General features: G+C 58.8%; 5 protein-coding genes across 5 annotated transcripts; 2 read left to right on the forward strand and 3 right to left on the reverse strand.

Moving 5' to 3' along the window:
* Positions 1-1,931: 1,931 nt before the first annotated feature.
* On the reverse strand, positions 1,932-2,308 carry A1Q1_01749 (uncharacterized protein; the record flags this gene model as incomplete). The annotated part of the gene is made up of 2 exons (XM_014324788.1): positions 1,932-2,132; positions 2,291-2,308. The coding sequence occupies 2 exons, from the start codon at positions 2,306-2,308 to the stop codon at positions 1,932-1,934; spliced, it is 219 nt and encodes a 72-aa protein (XP_014180263.1).
* Positions 2,309-5,736: 3,428 nt separating this feature from the next.
* A1Q1_01750 (uncharacterized protein) lies at positions 5,737-6,048 on the reverse strand (the record flags this gene model as incomplete). Its single annotated transcript, XM_014324789.1, has 1 exon — positions 5,737-6,048. One exon carries the CDS (start codon positions 6,046-6,048, stop codon positions 5,737-5,739), a length of 312 nt encoding a protein of 103 aa, XP_014180264.1.
* Positions 6,049-10,888: 4,840 nt separating this feature from the next.
* On the reverse strand, positions 10,889-16,207 carry A1Q1_01751 (ATP-binding cassette transporter protein YOR1; the record flags this gene model as incomplete). Its single annotated transcript, XM_014324790.1, has 5 exons — positions 10,889-12,096; positions 12,183-14,062; positions 14,426-14,797; positions 14,931-15,827; positions 15,903-16,207. 5 exons carry the CDS (start codon positions 16,205-16,207, stop codon positions 10,889-10,891), a joined length of 4,662 nt encoding a protein of 1,553 aa, XP_014180265.1.
* A 1,869-nt stretch (positions 16,208-18,076) lies between these two features.
* Positions 18,077-19,619, forward strand: A1Q1_01752 (uncharacterized protein; the record flags this gene model as incomplete). The annotated part of the gene is made up of 3 exons (XM_014324791.1): positions 18,077-18,114; positions 18,167-18,474; positions 18,523-19,619. 3 exons carry the CDS (start codon positions 18,077-18,079, stop codon positions 19,617-19,619), a joined length of 1,443 nt encoding a protein of 480 aa, XP_014180266.1.
* Positions 19,620-20,059: 440 nt separating this feature from the next.
* On the forward strand, positions 20,060-23,491 carry A1Q1_01753 (uncharacterized protein; the record flags this gene model as incomplete). The annotated part of the gene is made up of 1 exon (XM_014324792.1): positions 20,060-23,491. One exon carries the CDS (start codon positions 20,060-20,062, stop codon positions 23,489-23,491), a length of 3,432 nt encoding a protein of 1,143 aa, XP_014180267.1.
* Between the last annotated feature and the right edge of the window lie 365 nt (positions 23,492-23,856).

A 23,856-nucleotide genomic window follows, 5' to 3' on the forward strand; every position in this document is an offset into this window, starting at 1 on the left:
TACGCACTGCATTGTCACCGGGCCGTCATCGTCACCGTCACGAGGCCGTCACCTCGCAACGGGACCCAGCCGTGCCGGGCTGCAGCTGACGCAGAGTGGAGATTGACCCAGCAGTGCCTGCGGGCCTCTCTGAATGGAACTCACGAACCCACGCCGAGAGGTCCGGCGTGGGTTACGCAGCAGATTCAATGTTCGGCGCACGCCGAGCGGGCAGAACGACGTTGGTTGGCCAACCAGCCAGCGGCCAGCCAGCGGATATGACGGGCATGCCTCCCAGCCCGAGGCATCCGCACATCCGCCCTCCGCTCGGAGGCGCGTGACACCCTTCAACGCCGGGTAGAGATAAGCGTCCACTCGCACCCGGGATGCACTGCATACTGCTTGGCTGCATCCAGCCCGGCGTCGCTTGCGCTTGCGCTCGGTACCAGCTGTCTATTCAGGCAAGCTGGTCAATTGGGAGGGCAGAACGGGGAGTTGTGCATTCTGGCAAGGTAGTACGACGCATGTTCTGCCCGACGATACTCCGCTGTTTCTGACCTTTTCGTGGGTAATCTGACCTTTTCAGCTGGAGGTCGACGGCATTACCAAAAGACAATTCATCCTTAATCTCAAGGACCGTCATCCGCAATGTCGAACACATCTCAAATGTTTGTAACTATTTGTATTTCTCCATGAGCAGGATTCGGGCAGCAAGTGCGCATTGTGCGGGCAGAGACTGGTTTGAGCCTGAGCTTGCTCTGAATACTTGAGAGTTGTTGGAGCGAGCTTTCAGCAAAGCTTGGTCGCGTGCTGGACAATTCACAGCGGAAACAAGGTTTACGTTGCCTGCTGTTGTTTCCTGTGCTGCGCGCATTCTCGGGTTCGACGCTCCATCTCCATCCTGCAGTGTCCGCTGTCTTGAGTCTGCGATCTTCACCTCGGACACCCACTGCGGGACTTCCCATCTGCTCGCCCATGCACGGCGCGGCAACGGGTGGGGCGTCCGGGGCCGTCTGCGCTCCGTCCACTCCTACAATGTAGTGCAGGATCTCCATGCTGATCGTCGAGTTGCTGGAAACGAAGCCAGCGACCCGAATGGCAGAGTATCACCGCTCAAATCCCCTCTTGTCCCCTGTATCGAGGGCTATCGAGGGCCTGCTGAGGTCCCGCACCAGCGATCCCAATGGTAACACGCTGACCAAAGTTCAACTCGTGTTCCTATGCTCGTAAATAGCACCAGGAGGCTAGTAAACCAGGCCCCCGGATTAGAATTCTCGGTCTCAAGCAGCTCACCGTTGCAAGTGCCCTTGCGTTGTCTCACTTCGGACTGTCGATTCGGACCACCCTCGGACAACTGCCAACCGATTTCGGACTGCCCCATAGCCCCAACGAGCGTCGTACTGCCCGGCTGTTGCAGGGCCTGCTGCAGATCAGTCAGTCTCATACGGCTCTCAGCCGGACGCAACAGCCGGAAAGTGTCCGTAGCGTAGCACGTTTTGAGCGTTTCCGCACCTCTGCTGTCCGTCCATAGAGCAAAAGCGAGGGGCACACCGGCCCGGAACAGCTCCAAGAATGCAAAAGGAAGCAACTGACATCAGGAGGATAGGTACGGGGGCCCTCCTGCTTTTGCATTTACATGCCGCGTGCCGCGCGGGTTGAGGACGGGTTCAAGGACGGGTACAGCACTGACCATGCCAGATAGCCGGGGCGGGACGACGAGGAGGGACACGGGCAGGCGACCAAAGGACGAGACAGTCCATGTCGAAAGCGCAGTGGCAAAAACAAGGAACAAAGCGGGCACATTCTGGGAAACTCGACAAACTCAAAAGGAGTACGCACTCCCCCTCTTTCCAGCGTTCGTGGATCGTGGGGCCAAAACCTGGAAAACCTGGGAGAACCTGGGCTGCTGCTTATCGTACCCTCCGCCGTCAGTGATGATGCCAGTGGTCCCGTCAGCTGTTCTGGAAGGCAAGGGTCCTTCTCCTCCCGTTTCGGTTGTGCACTTCTGGCCCTCTACACCTTTGCACTGGTCCGAGCGAGGCGAAGGTGTTGCCGGCAGATGCTCTCGTTGAAATTTCGAAACCGTCTTGCGCAGTAAGAGGGAGAGTAAGGGCGACAAGGGAGACGGCACCAAAGTCAACCAAAAGAACAGACTGTGACACACGTTAACGTAACACCACCCTGAACAAAACCTTAACATGACTCATCACTCGACCTCCTCCGTCCCAGGTCCTCTGCCCCCCACATAGAAACGCTCGCTCTCCCACCCACTTCCCCTTGTTCGCCGGGCAGTGTAAGGACGCAAACTCACCCATCCGGGCCTGAACATTGTGCTGGGCCTGGGTGCAGACATGGAGACGCGCACACAGGCACGCGACACTGTGGTAGCTCTGACGTTTCCAGATATGCTTTCGAGGTTCTGCGGGCCTGGCTCCGGCCCAACAGCAGAAGTGACTGACCGGGACAGAGTTCTGGCTGACAGCGCTTACTGGTGCAAGAGGTTTCTGCTCGATCCTTTGCACGTCTCCTGACATTCTCTCGTAACCTTCGCCAGACGGGGATAGTCACCGCCTTTCTGGACTTCGAGGCTGTCCAGACTTTGCGACCTTTCGTGCTTCCCGCTCCTCGGCATGCACGCGAGTTGGATTCGACGTGTGCGCAGCTTGCGTCACCAAACGCCTGCCTGGTAACATGACTCCGCAGCGAAGCGACTGACCCCACTCTCACCGGCCACTTTTAGCAGCACCTCGAACTTGATACGGGAAGTTTATGAGCTGGACCCTCTTGTTTCGAGTGAACGCCGTCCAGAACGTCCTGCACCAGGCAGCGGAGTGACGTGCGACGCATGCGTAATGGACGCTATGGACCGGATGGTCAGTATGGACATGGAACACGATGCCGATGCCGCTGGGTCCGAGCGGCCGGAACGGATGGAGGGCGGGTCGCGGGACCACTATGAAGGTACCACGATCGATCGTGGTGCGAAGATAGCACTAACGGGTCTGCAATAGCACAGACGGCCACCTTTAACGTCTGGTTGCCGTTGGTCGCTTTACGAAACACGAAGTCGACCCCTGCCCCAGCATGCAATGAGAGGCCCCGCGAGCGGCACACGCCTAGCACCTGGCTAGTCCATCTGGGAGTATGGCAGGACTCTGCGCGACTACCCTCTCCCCGACCCTCGATGGGCAGCATCACCCGCTGCCCGCTGGCTATCCGTGCGTCCGTGCACATTGTTTCCGTCCAATTTCGCCCCGCACTGTGCCAATGTGCCAGCCCGAAAGCGCCTGTGCGCCGCCGCCCGACGCGCCCGACCGACGTGCTGCCGCCGAACCCCGACCGTACCTAGCCCGTCATGCGCCGCGAGATGGACCATGCTCAACGGCATGCATGGCACCTGACTCGCTCGGCACGCAACGGCACACGCCAGCACCATATGTGCCAGTATGCCGGTATCGCCTCGGTCGGGCGGTGACAGCATGCAAAGGCGCTAGGATCGCTCGGCGAGGGCGATGCCGAGACGGAGGCCTGACCGATGACCTGGCATTCAGCAGCATTCATTAGCGGTCGAGGAACAGCGAGCTGCACTGGTCTGGCCCGTCTGGCCAGCTTGGCCTGCCGATTGCCGTGCCGCTCACCGTACCGCGTGCCGACATGAGCGGCATACACATGCCCACTGCAGACATATGGCACCAGTTGGCATAAGACGAACAAGCGGGAGGTTGATACTCGCTACAAGCGATCTGTGCGCCGGGCCGCACACTCTAGCACTGACTTGAGACGCGCGTATCTCTCACTACCCTCTGCTGCGCAATGCCTCAATACAACCCGACTGGCTGCAGCATGCCTCTCGCACCGTTCAGGCCAGCAAGTTCCGGCTAGTGCCGCCTCACACACGCACTGTTCGCTGTTTCGAACTCTGAACTCTGCAAAGTCCACAGCCGACAAACGAGAATGTCAATCAGGTCGATCAGGAATACTGGCCAGGAAATACAGAGGTGTAACGCTGCCGTGTCCTGTGGTGTCCTGTCGTGACCCTCGCCATTCGTCACTGCCCGCATCACCCTGTCCACTATCCCTGGCAATGTCCAAGACCAAAGGCCAAGTCCCATACACACGGCTAACGTTGCTGACGCCTCCTGCCGTACACGATAAGCGTCGAATCCGTCGAACCTCTGGGATCGAGGGAGCTTCCATTCGAACGAGGACGGAAAACAGCGGAGACGCGGGCACATGAACGCAGGGAGTAGATACCCTCGCTTACAGCAATGGTACGCTCCTGAGACATGACGGCCTCCTGCTCCAGACCGGCTGCGATTCCGCACTGAGCTGTGCTCCCCAGCCAGCCGTTTATGCTTATTCCGCTCTGCCTGGCTGGCATGGACTCTGCATATCCATCAACGGTTCGGCCGTTCACCCGTTCTTTGACAGCCTCACCATAGCCTCACCCACGGGGAAGAACTCTTCCGCTACTCCTTCGTCCAGACTACTATGGCCAAGGTCCAGGCATATTCTGATGTTCTGCAAGGCACCAAGGCACCAAGAAAGTGTAACGCTTCCACCTTGCCCTTCTGCGTTGACTGAATGTGTTGAATGCAAGCAATGTCCGCGCAGGTCTCGCTGCCCTCATCACACGACACGGCGAGCGGTGATGCATGCATTGTTCCTCACACGTCACCCTCGTCTCAGCAAGACCCCAAGAATGCGAGTGGAACGCATGCTACCGCCAAAACCACTGAACGACCCTCGCTGCCCGCTGCCCGGTGCCTGAGGTGAGCTGAATACGATGTTTTCGTTATTTCTCGTCCTTTTCCACGATCGCGACGGGACGATGCCGTAGCGATCGAGAGTTTCCAGCATATCGAGGCCTCACATTTCCGCACCTGCCTACTCAGCGTCCAAACAGCGCTCGAGGAATCGTCAAGGTCATCTCCGTCGAAGTTCTGCACACCGTCCAATCCGCTCCGCGGACTAAGTGTACCACCCAGATCTTATCTCGAACTACCGCGGCAGTCATGACCGACCGCTGCGCGTCCACGCACGCGAAGCAGCCGCAGAAACACTCATCGGTGAAAGACCTTCACGTTATCAGACTGAACACAATGCATGCACTTTGGGCTTACACCTGAGAGAGATCTGTGCCCGAGGGTTGTTTGTATCACATCTAAGCTCTAAAGCCGCCTGCTGTCACTCGCGACGTGCATGCGCGTGTGGCGAGCGCGGCGGCCATTCCGGTGTGTTGGGGGCATGTGTTCCGCACTCTGCTTACGGACATCTGCTTGCGATCGCGCACATGGGTCAAAGAATTTTACCAGAAATCTCGCAATACCGAACAACTTACGCATTACAGTTTCAGCCTTATGCATAGCGTCGCTTCTACTGCGCCGTTTACGACTTCCGCATGGCACCTTCTTCGACTACTTCTGGTCATCATGGAAGCGTAAAAAGGTCGATGAACATGCCGGACTCGGCAAGCGAAGGGTGCACGTACTCCTTTCGTCTATTCAGAGCCCATCGAGAACTATTGTGGGCTCACGGACATTGCCTCGAGCTTGCTGCTTCTACTCGGCTCTGACCCGTTGGAATGTCTGCAGTTGTCAGGCGCATCTTGCACATCAGCTAAGTTCAGGTGCAGCGACGTCCAGACAAAACGACTGCTGAATACGGCTGTGTTCTGCCGGCACATTCGAAACTAAAGTTCAGATCATTATATCCTGAAGACCTCTGAATTTTCCTGCATATCCTGCCATCTCAAAGCTAGCCCCTATCTTGCAACTCTGCACTGCACGGAACGTCAAAGTCAGTCACGCTCTCATAATGCGCGCTCGCAGCCCTTGCAACAGCCCGCAGAGCCCTGCCACAACCTATCTCGGCAGGAGCGGCACAGAGCGGCATAGCTACGTTCGGCATAGTCTCCGCTGAGAGGGGTGATCCAAGGGTCCTAACCCTTGGGGATCGGTGAAGATCGGGATAAACCTCGCTAGCAGCCAGTGAGCCTGTCCACTGCACACTCGTTTGTCGACCTCGTAGCTCCCCGTAACGAAGCAAGGTGGGCAGCTCGCCTGACATGTCTAAGATGTTGCGTAAGAGCGAAGCATTGGAATTCCGCTCAAGACGTCACTTGTCTCAGCAACAAACGTAACTGAATGCCTCGACAGACGGTAGAAGGACCAACCGTTGCAACCCACCATGCCCACCGGTGAGGCTGGACTCATCGCCATGTTTACATGTCACGTCGAAGCGACAGTTGCGGGGACGTCTCGGTTCTCCCCGCCCTAATGCGAGAAGGGTCGGACAATCGCAGGCGGTGCTCTGCAAATCATGTCCAGAATAAGGGAGCTGGAGTCAGGACTTCGCCCAATACCGCACCCTCACCTGAAGGGCCGCGTGATGCGATCACATGCCCCGCGGCGCTTTAACTCTGACTAAGGAAGGAGATTGAACTATGCTTATCCACCGGTCCCCCTTCGGTGCGCCTCACTTCCTCGCCTTGAACGTGACAGCTGGCCCCTTCAGGTGCCAGGTATGCCAGGGGACAGTGGTAGTGGGTGCAGACCCCGTTTTGCCATCGTTTGCCGTGTGGTATTCTATGTGTTCGAGCGAACAGTGCCTCGCGACGTCGTACCTCGAGCTTTCCAGACTTTTTGAACGCTTTCAAAGACTTTCCGGGCCGTGCGGATTCGAAAAACTCACGGAAACCATGAATATCCCAACGGTGGCGTCCTTTCAACAAACCTTATGATGACCAAGGTGGACTAATCGGTCCTGTAGGGAGCGATGGAAGCGAAGACGAGGAAGCTCAAGCTCTGCTTAGCTCTTGCAGCATGTGCAGCGTGTGCAGCCAGCAGGACCAGGTGCAAGACAACCGTGAAGGGTCGTTCCGGAGTTTTTCCGCCAGTGCCCGTTCACTATCCGCGATCGCATATTGGTTCTCCGGTGGTGTGATCTGCATTCCTGCTCAGCGTATGGGCTGGAGGCGGATCGGAGCTGCGATGTCCTCGAGAGAGGTCCAAAAGTGGGCTCGGTCTGCTGTCAATGGCAGGTGTGCAGACGGGTCACTCAAGACAGGGCGATCCGAGAAGCTGGTGAAGGGTGCTGTGGGCGCGGGCCGGGTTCGGGGTGCGGCGCACAGCCTCCCGATGTGCAGGAAATGCAGACCTCGCTTTGCGCAGCGTGTTGTGGTCCCCGAGGTGACCTAATGTGGAGCTCCCGGGGTGTGCCGAGTGAGCCGGGTGCCGGAGAATAGTTAATCTAGGACATCCCTTCGCCAGGAAAGTAAGGAAAGCAGTCGCGGAGAGTTTCTGCACCTTCTGGGAAGGTGCAACGCGAAGTACGACAAGCTTTCGAACATTGTTCGGGCTGGTAGATTGCCATTTACCCCATTCAACAACTGCAATCGGGGGGTTCCAACTCTGTACAACCATGTAAGCTCCAGTTAGCGCGTCTCTCTCCACAGGTTGCCGCGACTAGTGTTGCATATACGGTCGCTGATTGACTGCCCGTTATCGCGGTTGCAGCAACCCTCGGTGACCCTCAATCATGCATGCATGTTCCCAGAACCCTGCAACGTATCGGTTGTCCTCGGTGATGTTCTACGGTGTCTGCGACTCCCGCCTGCTCCTGTGCCCGCTGTGTTCATTGATGCTTAATCGTGCAGTTGAGATTGAAAACGGGTCCAACAACACCTTAGCAGTATTCAACGGTCAACTCTAATTCCCTCCCTCAATCGAGTCCCAGCCCGGTCAGGTTCCACTTCGCCCATACCACCTCTCTGGGCCCCCAAGATGTGCGGCTCAACCATCAGAGTTCAATCATGTCGACATCCGATCGTACTCGGCAGCACCGGCAAGCGCTCAGATCTAGCAAGCGCCGGCAGCGGCCTCGGTCAAACGTCCGGGGTTCAGAGGTCCGCGGAGCAGAGTGCTTTTGCGCCCACGGAGTTGCACGATCACTCGTTAGCGAGAGATTGACCTCCACAGCATTGAACAGCATGCTGGCCGCCAGCCCCCACTCTTATCGCGTCATCTGTGATCATATGGTCCCCACCTGGGACGCTCATGGGGAGCAGCTGAAGGCACCGCTTGTCATCTCAGCCAGCACGTTCTCCGCAATCACCACTGAAGGGGGCCGCATCTCAGTGATCGCGATCAGCCATCCCGGCGCCTCGGACCGCTCGATTGCAATTGCTGCAATTGCAGCCATGGGATGTGAATGCCTCTCTTCATTCTACCATTACATTCAGTCGGCCCGTCCGTCTTGACTGCCGAGTTGTGGAGGCGACGCCGCACCGTTGCACGGCTGCACCCTCGCTACGCCGGCACGCCGCTGCGGCGCCACGCGAAGCAGGCACGCCCACGCCTTCCGGGATGGAGTGCGCACGTCGCGGGCAGCTCTAAGTGTGGCTGGCGCAAGGTTTGCGACAAACGCCCGAGTGACCCGAGGACACTGGCTGAATGCCACCCAGCACACCCGGGTGGCCAAGGTTCGATTCAGCCAGCAGCCAGAGGATCGCTGCCCTTCACTAATGACTAAACAGAGTTTCAGCAAGCCAACGAAGTGCAGCATTACTGAATGATCACTGAAAACTACTGAACGCTCATTGCTCCGTAACGAAGCTGTAGGTTCGGGGAATATCATTCCAGATGGTGAGCGACGTGGGCAGAACACCACGTTGCTGAGCTTGTTTAATGCAAGCGAAGCACAGCAAGTTCGCCAACCTAACGCACATCACCGGTCCCGAGACAGGTGGTTCCGCTGCCAAGCCGCCGACGCCCGTGACAGGCCCGTCGGAGCTGGTCACGTTGTACGTACTCCGTCACCTCACCTGCAAGTCACGGGTCGTTGTGCAAATGGAAGGCGTGACAGAGTAGTGACGTCGAAGTGGAGTGGCATTTCGCTTGAACTGAGTGAATGGGAACCCGTCGGCATCGCAGAGGGAGCATAGCGTTCCGCATCTGCAACGACTGAGAAGCACTGACGAGTACTGCAGCATCCGCAACAGTGCCCCAAGGCAGTCCGTGCCACGCGCACTGCTCGGCGGAAGACTCGGGACGATGAAATGATGGAATTGACCGCTACGGTCCGCAATGCCGATACGAGAATGCGGAGGGCGATCCGAATCGTCCCCGCCAGGTAGCGCCGACGCATGCCGCGCCCCCCGGTCATCTGAGCGTGCCCGCTGCCTCGGAACTCTCGATATGCGGTGCGGACGCTGACATGTGCAGGAGTCGGCTGGGAGCCGAGGCGTGATCCTGTATTTCGCCCAGCTGCTCTATTCAGTCCCTCGACTTCCCTCATTTGTCTCAGTCGTTCATTTTGTTATCGTCGATACTGCGAGCGGCCATGGTCACTGTAGCCCGCCCACGAGGACCCCTAATAGACCAGCCCGGCCTGCCGGACCTACGAAGGGCATGCCATTTGTCCATGTCAGATACTCGTGGCGAAACCTCCGCAAATCCTGATATTCGTCACGAACCACTCGCGTGCAGTACGACGCTGGGGTACGCAGCGTCAATAGTGATCTGCGCGCCATTCAGCCCATTCAACACCCATGTAACTCACACAGTGCGGCATTCAGTGCGGGCGGCGGCTTAACTCCGGGGTGCTTGCTCTCACCCTCTTCTTGCCGGCCGGTTCGGCCGGTAGGCTGCTGACGACGATATTGATACGCATGCTGGTGCGGGAAACCGTATCTGTACCATCTGTTCCAGTTCGAATACCGACAAAACTGTAATCTAACGTACGCAATACTCTATGAAAGGTATGCTTAGGTTACGCCGCCTGCACCACATGTGTCGCAGCTGCGACAAACTCGTGCGGAACGTAGCCGACACATGCGGGCAGAACATCAGTAGCACATAGAGTTGCGCGAGTGCGCCACTGGATCGAGCCGTGAAGCCAATGCCACGAATAGCTCGATCATGCCCGATCCCTATCACACTGCTTTGTTCGTTTGCTTCAGAAGCGAACAGGATCGAAAGTGAGTGATCAGGCATGCATAAGCTTGCACTGGCCTCGTAACTGAGTGTAACTGAGTAAGGAGCCTCATGAATGCAATCATGAATGGGAGCGCAGTTGGCACAATGGATGGAAAAACTGTGCTTCCGATAGGTTTCGGTAGGCTTGGTGCCGCACCAGCGGCACCCCATTCACTATTGTTGCCAGCAAAGGGTTGGGAGGGTTGTGCATGATCGGCAGGAGATGATAAGGATAAGGCATGAGTTGATGAGGGGACGCTGGGTCCGCGCAGGTCCGCGTGCAATCGTTGTGCGAGCGTGCGCGCATGTGCACGCATCCTTTCGCCTTCTCGCTTTCGGTTTCGGTTAGAAGTCGAATTCGGTTTCAATTCGAACATGTTATTTCGGGCGCTTCGAAGTCGGATAAAGCTATGGTCGCTGGCGCGCTCGGCTGTGGTGGGGGTGTGGCGGCGTTAACAATGATGGCGCTAGATAAGCTGACTGTACTCTCCCACTTCATCTTGCAGTTAGTGAGGGCTGGCGGTTTGCATAGCGAATCGCAACAGGCAGATTGAAAGGCGGACGCATGGTGTGAGTGGCTATCTGTTGGAACCGAAGAAGCGGATATCGACAGAGGTTGAGCGGAGGTACTGGTTGTGTCCCTGCTGCGGCCCAGGTAGCAGTGACCTGCAAGTGCGGTCTACCAGCCATGCCCGTTCTGCAGGCAGGCCGACGGGCATACATGCATGTCACGTCGTCGTTGTCGGTGCTCTGCGGGTACCAAGACGCCCATGCGCTAACTAAGAAACGCGCGCCTGCTCATAGCACTCCATGCGCGAGGCCAATGCCACCCGGTGCTTCGAATCACTATGCCAATGCATGATCTGTATGTGTACCTAAGTCTATTATACCTTGTTGTTTCTTTTCGTGTGATAGTATATGGTCTACTGAACCTACTGAGCCTTCTCGTTCACGTCGTACCCGGTCGTGTTGTCCGGAGCGATCTGCGCGGTCTGAACCTTCGGCGACGCAGCCTGGATGCTCTCGAAGCGGACCTGGGACGCGGCCGTGATGGCGTCGATGCCGATGCCAGACTTGTCGCACATCTCGCGGAAGTGTCCGCCCTTGTTGAAGAGGGCCATGGGGGTGTCGAACTCCTCGACGCGGCCCTCGGCCATGACGAGGATCTTGTCGTAGGACAGAATGGTGCGGAGACGGTGCGCAATGCAGAGCAGCGTCTTGTCGCCGAACTCTTGCCGGATCGTCTCCTGGATGCGGGCGTCGGTCTCCAGGTCGACGCTCGCGGTCGCCTCGTCAAGAACGAGGACCTTGGGGTCGCGAACGAGGGCGCGGGCGAGGGAGACGAGCGAACGCTCACCGACAGACAGGTTGCCGCCCTCCTCCTCGACCTGGTAGTCGAGGGTGAAGCGCGAGCCCTGGTTGACATTCATAAGTGCCGTCTCCTTCTCTCCGTCAGCACCCTCGACCGTCTCCGCGGCGTAGACAGCCGTCGCGGGGATGAGGTGAGCGCGGCGCAGGGCGTCATACAACTCGGCGTCCGTCTTGGTGTTGAACGGGTCGATGTTGCTGCGCAGCGTGCCACTGAACAGGAGCGGGTCCTGGGGGATGATACTGATGCGCGAGCGCAGGTCATGGAGGCCGATCTTGCTGATGTCGACGCCGTCGATGACGATGCTGCCGGCATGCAGCTCGGCCATGCGGAAGAGCGACACCATGATACTACTCTTGCCGGCACCGGTACGGCCGACGATACCGATCTTCTCGTTGGCGGCGATGCTGAGGGTGAGGCCCTTGAGCACGTCGGGCAACTCAGGGCGGTATTTCATGTACACGTCGTTGAACTCGATGGCGCCAGCCGAGGGCCAGTTGGGAGGAGGCTTCTTCTCGATGACCTCCTGCGGCGCCTCCTGCTCAAGCTCATTGGCGTAGTAGAGGATACGCTCGGCGCCGACCATGTCGTTCTCGACCTCGGCGAGCTGGCGCACCAGCCAGGTGAACGACTGCTGGACAGTCACCATCGTCGAGAGACCAAGACCAGACTGGGCGCCGCCGACCTTGTGGTTGAAGACGACGATGAGAGCGACGGCAAACGAGAGCAGAGAGCCGAGGATGTCGAGGCGGAGACCGAGCCAACGTTGATCTGAATGTCAGCAATTCTTTTCTTCCCTCTTTCAATCGTCCCTCTTCGCGCCTCGCCTCTGCGATGTAGGGGACTGCTCTACTCACTGATAATCGTTAAATAGTAGGCCCTGTTCTCAATATCCATGCGCTTGACGTTCTCGTCCTCGAAACGCTTGCCCTCACCGTACGCGCGAATGGTGGAGATGCCACTGAGCGACTCGCTGAAGTGGGCGTACAGCGAGGAGCGGAGGATCGAGTCAATGCGCTTAAACTCGCGCGACGAGCGGCGGTAGTACATAGCACAGTGCCAGTAGAGGAAGAGGACAACGGCGACGGCGATGAGGAACCAGGGCGAGATGATGGCGAGTAGGATGACCGCACCAAGAATCTGGGCGCACGTGCTAATCGCCATACGCAGAGCGTCGGAGAGCGTGTTGTCGACCGTGTCAATGTCCTTGCTGAAGCGGTTCATGATGCGGCCGAGCGGGGTCGTGTCGAAGAACGCCTGCGGGGAGAACATGACGCGGCGCACGGCGAGCGCGTGCAGGCGCACCGAAGCAAAGTAGGTGAACATCGAGTTGGAGAAGCCCATGAGGAACAGGGAGATCGCGGAGCCGATACCGAGACACGCGTAGATGCCCATGTACAGGTTGTTCGACAGGCCCCAGTGTCCCTGCTGCCACCACAGAAGCCAGTACGACGTCAGAATCGTGAAGACCTGCGCGAGCGAAACGCAGAACAGCAGCGTCGGAATCATGATGACGCCGCGACCGGCATTGATGTATCCGCCCCAGGTGCCACCGGCGATCGAGCCCTCGTTACGCTCCTCGGTCTGCATGAGCGAGATGGCTCCGCCCTTGCGCGCGACCATCTCGGAGCGGGGAATGGGCTTAGCCTTGTCCTCGTTGTCCTGTTCAATGGCACCCTCCTCGTCGCCCGCCTCCTTCTCGTCGGCGTCGACAGCACCGAACTCAGAGATCAGGCGCGCAAAGCTGCCGTTCGGGGTCGAAACGAGGTCCTTGTACGTGCCGACCTCAGAGATGCGGCCGTTGTCGAGGACGATGATGTTGTCGACAAAGGGAAGGAAGTGCAGCGCGTGCGTGACGAGAATGCGGGTCTTGCCGTGGAGCGCGCCGAGGATGGCGTTGTGGAAGATGGCCTTGCCGACGCCGGCATCGAGGGCCGAGAGCGGGTCGTCGAGCGCGATAATGTCCGCGTCAAAGTAGATCGCACGGGCAATGTTGACACGCTGTTTCTGACCACCACTCAGCGTAATGCCCTTCTCACCGATCTCGGTTCCGTCGCCGTCCTCAAGGAGGACGAGGTCGGGCTCGAGGCTCGCGTTCTTGACCGCGGCCCAGTACCGCTCCTCGTTCCAGGGCTGGCCGAAGAGAATGTTCTCGCGCACGGTTGCGTTCTGGATCCACGGGGTCTGCGCGCAGAGCGACGTCGAGCCGTTGAACTTGACGCTGCCGCCCGTGCGGCGCATCTCGCCCATGAGACCCTGGAGGAGGGACGACTTGCCGCTGCCGATAGCACCGACGATCGCCGTGAGAGAACCCTGCGGAATGCGGACGTTGATGTCTTGCAGTTTGAAGATGTCCTTCGGCACATCGGCCTCGGCCTCAACGACGGGAGTGACCGCGCCGGACTTCTTGGGCGTCTTGGCAGGCGCAGGAGTCGTGGCGCCAGACTTGTCACCCTTGCGAGCCTTCTTGGCCTTCTCCTTCTTCTCCTTGCGGCCGGCACGGTCCTGCTTCGCCTGAGCCGCGACGAGCTTGGCCTCAAGCTTGGCGACGGCATCCTCAACAGGAGGGGCAGCGTCCCACGTGAAAGACGCATGGTCGATAACCACAGCGTCCTTCATGTCGTAGTCGACAATCTTCTCGTCGGTGTTGACCTCGGCATCGAGGAGGATCTGGATACGTCCAAGCGCGTTCAGCGCATCTGCCAGAGATGACAGGCACATCGGGAACATGAGCAAACTAAAGAAGTAAGCTTAGCACTCTCGAGAGAGTATGGACGTGTGGAATGGTGAAGCAGACGATTGGAGAGGTGGCGGGGTGCGTTGGGGGGACTGAGGTGTGGTGCCACTTTGCCACTTGTGCAGATCTGATGGAGGATCGACACTAGCTTCGATCGCCCGCGCCCTCTGTTGCGCCCCTCAGGGTGCACTGAGGGCGCAGAGCGGGAGCATAGCGAGGTGTTACACAGCGCAATGACTCAAAGCTGTTGCTCGTCACACACCTCCGCCACCCTCAGCACAGACGCCTGTAGTACCAGGAAGCGCAAATGTCTGGAGACAGAGATACAATGAATGACTGGAGAGCAAGGGAAAATGGACGTACGGCATGCGGGTCATCTGGAACAGCGAGACGACGGTGAAAATGGTGGCGGGCTCAAGGTCGTGCGAGGTGAGCGAATACGTGATGAAGCTGAGAATGGTGCCGAGGACGGGGAGCGACATGGCGTAGGCCATCATACCGGAGCGCTGAATGAGCAGCTGGCGGAGATACTTGAGCTCCATTCCACGGATAGCACCGAGACGCTTGAGGAAAGGCATCTCCCAGCTCATGAACTTGACGATGCGCATTCCACCGAGGATCTCCTGGAGGAGCTTGGCACGCTTGTCGGTCCAGATCATCGACTTCTTGCGGAGCGCGAACAGCCTACGCATCATGACTGTCTGTCCGGGCGCCATAATCAGCAGGAACGCGAGTCTGGGGCTGTCAGCAGTGCTCAATGGGCCGGTGGAGGTCCGAAAGGTGAGATCGCCACAGTGGCGAAAATCATCCGCCACCACACATCCACCTCTCCACGAGCCTTCCAACTCGTTTTTCCTTCACAACTTACCCCGGCAACGCAGAGTAACCAATTTGAACGATGAGGATCACGCAGATTACCACAAACTGTACGGGAGCTGTCCATGCAATGTGTGCGAAGCCAGCGCAGAAGTCGATACGAGCCGTGTCGGTCGAGATGTGGTTGACGATCTTGCCGTTCGGATGTTCGCCTCTCGCCTTCTGAGTCAACCGCAGGGAGTGGTGGTAGATAGCCGAGATAAGCGCACTACGTGAAAGTACGCCGACACCCATGGACCGATAGAAGTAGTGGTGCATGCAGAAGGAGCCGAAGGTGAGAAGGCAGAAGAGGCCGATGGCGAAACCGACACCTTGTCCGATGTGGGGATACTCGACCCCTGGCCGTCCCTTGCGCGCGTACTCCCACTGCGTCGCCCACTTGATCAGGGCACGGATGATGAGCGTAGAGCATGCCGTGGACGTGTCGCCGAACACCTTGATAATGCCCGCAGACCAGAAGGACATGCCGAACGTGTCCGAGAGCGCCCACGCCAGACTGGGTTTCTTCTTGCTCTTATCGTTCTTGAAGTCGGCCTCGCGCTTCTCCCGATGCGGCATCAGGGGGTACGTGATGCGCTGCGGGAAGGGGAGCGGCGTATTGGGATCCTCCAGCTTCTTGTTGTACGCGGTGGCCTTCTCCTTGCGCCGCTCGTAGTTGGTCATCAGGTTCTGCGCCAGAAGTCCCGCACTCCGCTTGTCGTCCATCTTGTACATGTCCGACGCCTCGAGGGTACGCGCGGCGCCGAGTGCCATCATGGGGCTGATCCAGTTGAACGTCATATAGCTGAGCCAGTTGGCGGATACTTCGGGCGTCACTGGCGGAGCGTCCATGGATAGCGGTGCCGGCGGCGGCGGGTGCTTAGGCTTCATGAAGGGGAGCGAGTGGCGCCTGTGTGTTAGCGAAGATCATGGATCGGCGTGCGGATCGGCGTGGCGTGCCGTCTCGCCACACGAAGTAACTCACCATCTGGGCGCGGTGTATTCGCCGCTGCCGACATCCTTCAGGCGTTCCTTGCCGGTCTCGTCCTCAACGACTACGCGGATGCGGCGCTTCGTTCCAGCCTGGTCGAGCTCGACAATTCCACGGTCCTCGAAGCCCTTTTCGCTGTCATCCGAGTCGCCCTTGTCGTCCCGAGACTTGTCGTAGGTTTCGCGCTCCGTCTCGGAGCTGCTGCCGTTACTCGGCAGCGTCGGCTCGCCTGCCGTCTCGCTCGCTGCTTCGCGCGCAGCTAGCGTCGACGACGGCGACGGATCTCGAATGGTACCCATCGCGTTCAATGGGTTAGTTGGTGGTTGCAAGGTTTGCAAGCGGCGGGACGCTGAGTAATGTTGGAGCCGCGTGTCGGTCGGTGGTCGGTGGCCGGCGGGAACGCTCCGATTTTTGTTGACTTGAAGGCTGCGAACTTTGGTTGGGGCCGTCGGCCTGCGGATCAGGTGGATCAGGTGTCAGGGAGGACCGAAATAGACTGCGCTTCGGTGCCGGGGGTCGTTATCGAGTCGGGTCCGTTAATGATCCGTTGATACTCGTCGTTAAGCACACGGAACGACTCGAAAGCACTCGACAGAACAGCAGTCAAGAGATATGGAAGGGAAAGAAAGGACGCAGCGTGCAAAACGCATGCTGTATTTGGCGCAACGGGCTTTCGCCGGGCGCCGAGTGTACATGAGAGGAGGGTCGGATATGGCCGACAGGGGCAAGAATACCTATGACTGCATTGATCAGCAATTTTCGCCGTGTTCGCCATGCTTACAGTGGATGTGTGCGTTGTAATCACTGCGATTGGTCCCCGGTGGCCCCGGTGGTCGCCGGCGTCGGGACAGGGAAGCATGTGGAGTCACCACAGGATACAGCAGTCATAGGGGTGTCCATAGGGGCAGACCACAGACCGAGAGCGGTCGGGCGGACCGAGTGGCGAGATTCTGGATATACACTGCAGCGCAATAGGGTCGATATTCCGATTCCTCTCTGTTTCTACCCATGCATGCGATAGACAAACTGCTCTCCAATCCGCATCATCGAGGCCCCAGGTATTCAAGAAACGACCCACATGGGGCAAGACGAGTGACGGAGCTGGCCGACGGCCAGGGCGCTGTGAACTCTACCTGAGGCAGCGTCGCCGAACATGCCGGCGACAGAGGTGTCATGGTGTGACGTCCTGGCAGCGAGACCTGCCAATCCGAAGCGGTTTACGCGAGCAGAGAGCACGTTCGGTGTACTCACCGTGGTCGCGCGACACGATTCCTCTGCGCTCGCGCCTGCTATTCTGCCTTGTGTTTTCCCAGGCTCAGCGACATTCCGCCCCCCTGTGATTGGTGGGGCCGGATGCATTCGAGACCCCCGGACTCTTTGCAGCAGTTGCCTCTCGGCTCTTGGCTCTGAGGAGTCTCCGGACCTGAGCCATAAATAGTCACGGGTTCGCGGGCTCGTGTGCCTCGACCACCGTACGGCGTGAGCAGGTGGGTCGTGGGCAGGGACCAAGTGCGGATCGCTTCCGATCGCGTTTCCTGACCCATCATGAGAACGCTGCAGCCCCGCATCCTTCAACGCGTACGACTCGGCTCATCTTTGCAAGCTTCCTGTGCTCGTACACCTTGGCTTCCTCATCGGCCTTGTCCGTCAACGCACAGGCTAGCTGCTCCACAGAACCGAGACTTCGTCAAGATCCGGGATTGGCGTAAAGGAGGGAGGACTTAAGATGGCAGGTTAATCTCACCACGTGGTACATGAACCTACAATGGAGTGTGGAAGATCTCCGCGTCGATCCCCTTTGATGAGACGATGAACGAACTTCGTATTTGGGTGATCTGGCTCCCTGCCGCCCCATCTGTCCAAGATCTTGCGCATCTAGCCCATTGCGACCATCGAGCCCGCTGCTTGGCATACTGAAGACGGACAGTTCTGCACTGGACTACAAATGACAGCCCGTCCAGTCTGCGAGGAATAGTGCTCGCGCAGCCGACGCCTTCTGTCGCCAATCGTACCATGATGAAAACAAATCTCCGCCGTCGTACCATCAGCGACGCCTCTGCGGTGACACCAAAATGCCCGCCCAGATACTAACCACTTAGTACAAAACAGCTCAGTACATAACCACTCACAGACCTTCAAGGCTCTTCTAGCAACCTTTCTCTGACGAAATGGGAGCGCAGAAACCAAGCTACGAGTTTGGCGGACCGTAAGTTCAGAAGAGTGGATGCCGGGGAGAACAGTTGACCAACCCAGCGCAGGTTGGGCGCCACCGCCATCGTCTTCGGTCTTCCTCTACTCATGAACGTCCTCTATTTTGGCTGCAACGACGTTTCTGGATGCCCGGCGCCGGCACTGCTGCACCCAAGTTCGCTGTCGTGGGCAAAGCTCAAGACGCAGATCCCCTGGCCTGAAAGTGGGCTCCGGGGCTTCCTCAGCTGGAGAGTGATTGCGTGGCTTGCCGCGTACTATCTTCTCAGCCTCGTACTCTACCGCATTCTGCCAGCGACTGAAGTGTATGGCACCAAGCTGCGCGAGTCTGGCAAACCGCTCAAGTATCGCTTCAATGGTGGGTCATACTATCATGAAGGCTGTCACATCAGCTAATAAAGTCCAGCTTTGGCAGCGACCATGGTGCAGCTTGGCGCTTGTGCCGTCGGCACTTTGATTTGGGGGGCCGAGTTCCCTGTCTGGAAGTTTATCGCCGACAACTACCTGCAGCTGTTGACGGGCAACCTGCTGCTGTCCTACGTGATCTCTGTGTGGGTGTACTTGCGCAGTTTCACTGTCAAGCTCGGCAACAAGGACATGCGCGAGCTGGCCAAGGGAGGGCACACCGGCAACGTCATCTACGACTTCTACATCGGGCGTGAGCTGAACCCGCGCGTGACGCTGCCGTTCTTTGGCGAGATCGATGTCAAGGCGTGGCTCGAAATGCGCCCCGGACTGACGGGTTGGATTCTCCTGAACTGCTCATTCATCGCGAAGCAGGTTCGCCTGCACGGCTATGTCAGCGACAGTATCCTTATCGTCGCGGCTGTACAGGGATACTACGCCCTGGAGGGACAGTATTTCGAGTCGGGCATCCTGGGCATGATGGACATTGTGCACGACGGCCTTGGCTTCATGCTCACCTTTGGCGACATTGTCTGGGTTCCCTTCCTCTACTGCACCATGGCGCGTTACCTCTCCGTCTACCCCGTGCACCTTGGCTGGACGCGCATTGCGGTCATCGCGGCCGTGTTCAGCATTGGGCTCTACATCTTCCGCTCGGCCAATAGCCAGAAGAACCGCTTCCGCACCAACCCCGACCACCCGAGCGTCAAGGACATGCCGTACATCCAGACGAAGCGCGGCACGCGCCTCCTCACAGGCGGCTGGTGGGGTCGCGCTCGCCACATCAACTACTTTGGAGACTGGATACAGTCACTTCCCTTCTGTCTCCCAACTGGTCTCGCGGGCTACGTGATCGTCCCTGCCGGAACTGGGCTCGTCGGCGCTGGTGTGCGCACGATGCTAGATGGCCGCCAGGTCACTCAGGAGGGAGCTGCTCCGTGGGGTATGCTCTTCACCTATCTGTACTCGGCGTACTTTGGCTTCCTCCTCATTCACCGCGAGAGGAGAGACGACAACAACTGTGCGGAAAAGTACGGTGAGGACTGGGAGAAGTACAGGAAGCAGGTGCCCTGGCGGATCGTTCCGGGTGTTTACTAGATGTAGATAGAGCAATGCATATGCTGAACCATTATTATCCGCTCAGCATCGTACACATGTGCCTCTGGTCGCTGCTCTGTCGTCCCCTGGCCCTCAATTGCTTCAGCGCCACCGACCAAGCCGACGCCTAAGCTCTTATCAGCGGCGCAGAAGGTCCCGCTCCGGCGGTTGTTTACACGGTCCACTCATCCGGTCGTGCCTGAATTGGGTCACCGATCTGGATCTGCTCAACTTCACCATCGTATCCTCTTCCTTCTTCTCTTCTCACCACGCACATCCGCCGGACCATGAGGGAACGAGGTGACCTTGGTGAGCTAACATAGTCTCTGCAGCTGACTCTGCAGATTGAAAATCTCGTCACCATGGCACCCTCAAGGAGGATCGGGTAAGAGCTCGCTAGGTGGAGAAAGAAGCTGACGGCCAGACTCCCAAAGTCGACGATGCCCAGCAACATCCAAAATGAGTCATTGGACTTGAACGACGAGGACGAAACGCAGCAGCCTGTTCCTGCTCCCCTTCCACCCAAAACCGCGGCGTCCACGGCTCTCCCTCTCAAAACGACTTCCCTCCCTCTGAAGTCGACGCTTCCCCTGGCGCCGACAAAGCCGAAGATGCTCTCGACATCAGCCCTCGATGAGCCAAGTTTAGAGGAGACCGAGAAGGATGAGGAGAGCATTCTCTTCTCGGATCCCCAACCGGCTCCTCTCGAATCTCAGCCTGTCTCTCAGCGAGCAAGGTGGGCGACTGCGGCGGAGGCAGAGGCAGAGACGAGCATCATCGAGGAGCCGACGGACACGGAGGACAACGACGAGCGGGAGGATAACGAGCTCGATGCATCGCGCGGTCCGGAACAGGTGAAAGAGTCGTCACGGGCCGCATCCCCCACGCCTGCGGAGAAAGAAGGTGCGAGCAGCGCCGCAGCAGGTGCAAACGATGCGTACACCAGTGACGCAGCCCCATCAGTGCCCACACAACCATCGCCCCGCGACACGACACCGCCCAGCCATAGTGAGGCTGAAGACCGGGAGGAGGAAGAGGCAGAGAGTGTTTCGTCCCCTCACAGCCCGCACGATGGAACGAGCCCTCCACTGTTCTCGCCCAAGACACCGTCCAAGACGTCTGCCAAGGGTGCGCCCCTCACGCCGCTCAGTGGACTCGCTCGTCCAAACTTCGACCCCAAGGCTCGCAACACCCAGACGACACCAACCAAGCTAGCCGGATCAGTCAAGGCAACCAGCGCTAGGACGTCCCCCCAGTCTGTGCGCCAGCCGGTCTTCCCCGCAGCGAGCTCTTCCCGCCAACGAGACCTCAGTCCCGAGCACGAGGAGAGCAGCGACTTCGCCAGCGACATGCATTACAACCCTCGAGGTGCCAAGGCTTTCAAGAGTCTTTACGAGAAGAGGTCTAGCTTCCACCGCGGATCGTCCTTTCAGCACGACGACGATGTTCCCACGGACGCTCAAGCGTCCGCAGACGCTTCGACGGACGAGGAAGATCCGACGGACGCACCAGCGCCCACCGACCCCACCACGGACCCACAGTCTGTGGACCTTGAACCGACTTTCATCAATGGTCAATCCTCTTCTCAGCAATGGCTTGGCGGTGGCCGATCGTCGCCTACTCGCAACACGAGAACATCGCCCCTACCTGAACCGCAGCCCACGGCTGAGGACGATTCCGGCCAGGCGCCACGAGACGACATGGACATCGACCGCCCCGTCGTGCCCCCGTCATCGCCCCCTCGCGCGGTGCCTATTCCATCTTCACCGCCACCCGGGCGCTTAGGTGATCTGCCCAATTCAGAGGATGGACCGCTCAATGTCCCAGGGGACGCAGAGTTGTTCGGTGAGACCATGGACTCGGAGCCGTCTCCTCATCGGTCTTCGTCACAGTCCCAGAACTATTCTTTTCAAGCGACCCAAGTGCTCAACCCGGCAATGGAGAGCCAGTCGCCGATCAAGTCGATGCCGACTCCGTTAAAGCCGACGATGAGCACCACCAGCGCCGCGTCGAGGGTCTCGGAGGGCCGTCTCCTCAAACGTCGCAACCGTTCGTCCGCTGTCCCCACCCCGCCAGTGCTGCCGCGCTCTCCCAGCCCGATCCCGGATGGAGCGGAAACGTACACCGACACGTACAAGGATCCGTCTGGAACAGCTCCTCAGCAGCCACCTGAGAACGTGCCTGCTGAACCCGAGAAGGAACGGAGCACGCACTCAATTGCCACTGAGGTGGGCGCCGATGAGCAAACAGCCGACGTCGAAGAGGATATGGACGTCGATCCGCCGCAGGATCCATCTGTGTTTACGGGCATACATGAGATCGAGACGGGGTCGATCGAGCACGACCCGGTCGCTCGACCCAGTCCCAACAAGTACGGGCGGAAGGGGAAGGGACGGCAGGTAGCGGATAGTCCTCTTCCATCCAGCTCCTCCAGCTCTGCCGAGTCGGAACCCGAGGACAACACCTTTCAGCCGCAGACGCAGACGCAGGAGCCGTCGCTGTCTCCGTTGAAGGGTAAAGGCAAGGCGCCCTCATCCACGATGACCTCTCCTTCCAAGGCGAGCAAAGGCTCTCGCTCGTCTCGCATTCCATCGTCGGGACTGCGAGGGTCCCACTCCGCATCCGTCACATCCAACCGCACCGCAAGTCGTCCCTCGCGTAACAAGCGCAAAAACCTGTCCCCAACACCATCGTTCGATGGAGACTCCGAGTCGTCAACCTCCGGTCCCGAAGACCCTGAGGATGAGACGTTCCGCCCGCCGCAGAAGAAGGCGAAGAAGTCGAAGAGGCAGCCCACCAAGACTGAGTCCAAGTCAACGAGGAAAGCCGCTAAGACGAAGGAGCCCGAGGCTGGTCCATCACGCCCCCGCGCTACCGCCTCTGCCAGCCGCACCGTTCGTACTCCGTCTGCTGTCCCAACGCCCGTTCCCACACAACAGGACAGCGAAGAGGAGCCTCTTCGCGTTCTCGCTCTGTGGACCAAGACGCGCGACTACTACATCGGCACTGTGACCGCTCGGAACAAGACGGGCTATCGTGTGTCCTTCGACGATGGGTTGAACCGCACCGTTCCCGTGGACCGGATGCGCCTGCTGGATATCCGCAAAGGAGAGAAGATCTGGTGCGGGGAGAAGCAGTACCTCGTCGACGAGGACTTCACGGGGAACGGCGAGATCTTCGCGTTCGACTTGAAGAAGAACCCGTTCTCAATCCAGACGAAGCAGCTCGCAATCTCCCAGTCGGACATCGACAAGAACTACGGCGATCGTCTCGTGCCACTGATTGAGCTCGAGTCGCGCTTTCCCACCGTCACTGCGTCAGGCAAGCGCGGCTCTCTGACGTCTGTGGCTCCCGAGGACCCCTGCACCGAGTTCGAAGGCAAGGTATTCCTGATCACGGGCGACGTGAAGGACAGCTACAAGACGAAAATAGAAGCGCACGGCGGTGTGGTCGTCCCCGACTGGGAATCTGTCTTCACGCTCACGGGCGACAGCTACGAACTGTCGGCCGAGGGCGTGCCCTTCCTCATCCAGAACGCCGAGCCGGGCACAACCATGACGCCGAAGGTGATGGCGGCCCTGGCGGCGGGCATGCCAATCCTGAGCTCGGCGTACATCGACGCAGCGATCGAGGGGCCGGGCCCGGTGTGCTGGCGCAACTTCCTCGTTGCCGCGGGGTACAGCGCCTCCCTCCGAGCCTATGCGTCACAGGACATTGCAGACGACTGGGGCGGCGAGGGCTGGGTCGCAGCCAGCGCGAAGAGCAAGAGGCAGCCTCTGGTCGGCAAGAGGGTGCTGTTCGTCGAGCCGAGTGCCAAGTTTGACAGAGGGAGGAGTCTGAAGGTAAGCTACAGAATATGGAATGGGAGCTAACACCAGATTCTCGTGCGGTTCTGCCTGATCGCGCTCGGCGCACAATTGACGAGTGGCGCCAAGTTCCCGCCAAACGCAGACTCGTACGACCTCATCATAGTCGAGAACAGGGACAAGACCATCTCTGTCCCGGACGCGATGGTCGCGAGTGGCAAGCTCGCCAATGTGGTGTGGCTCAAGTCGTGCCTCCTCACGGGACATCTGCCGCCGCCGGCCATCCTCGCGGAACTCAAGGGTCCCCACAGCGACTAGGGTCAAAGCAATGTGTAGCATTTTTCGTTCTTCTCTGCTGTAAACTGTATGTAATATATCAGACCGTGTCTGTATGGGCTGTAAAAGTATGGGGGGTATGCGTAGTGTATCTT

This window comes from Trichosporon asahii (assembly GCF_000293215.1).
Source record: "Trichosporon asahii var. asahii CBS 2479 unplaced genomic scaffold scaffold00050, whole genome shotgun sequence".
Lineage (NCBI taxonomy): Eukaryota > Fungi > Basidiomycota > Tremellomycetes > Trichosporonales > Trichosporonaceae > Trichosporon > Trichosporon asahii.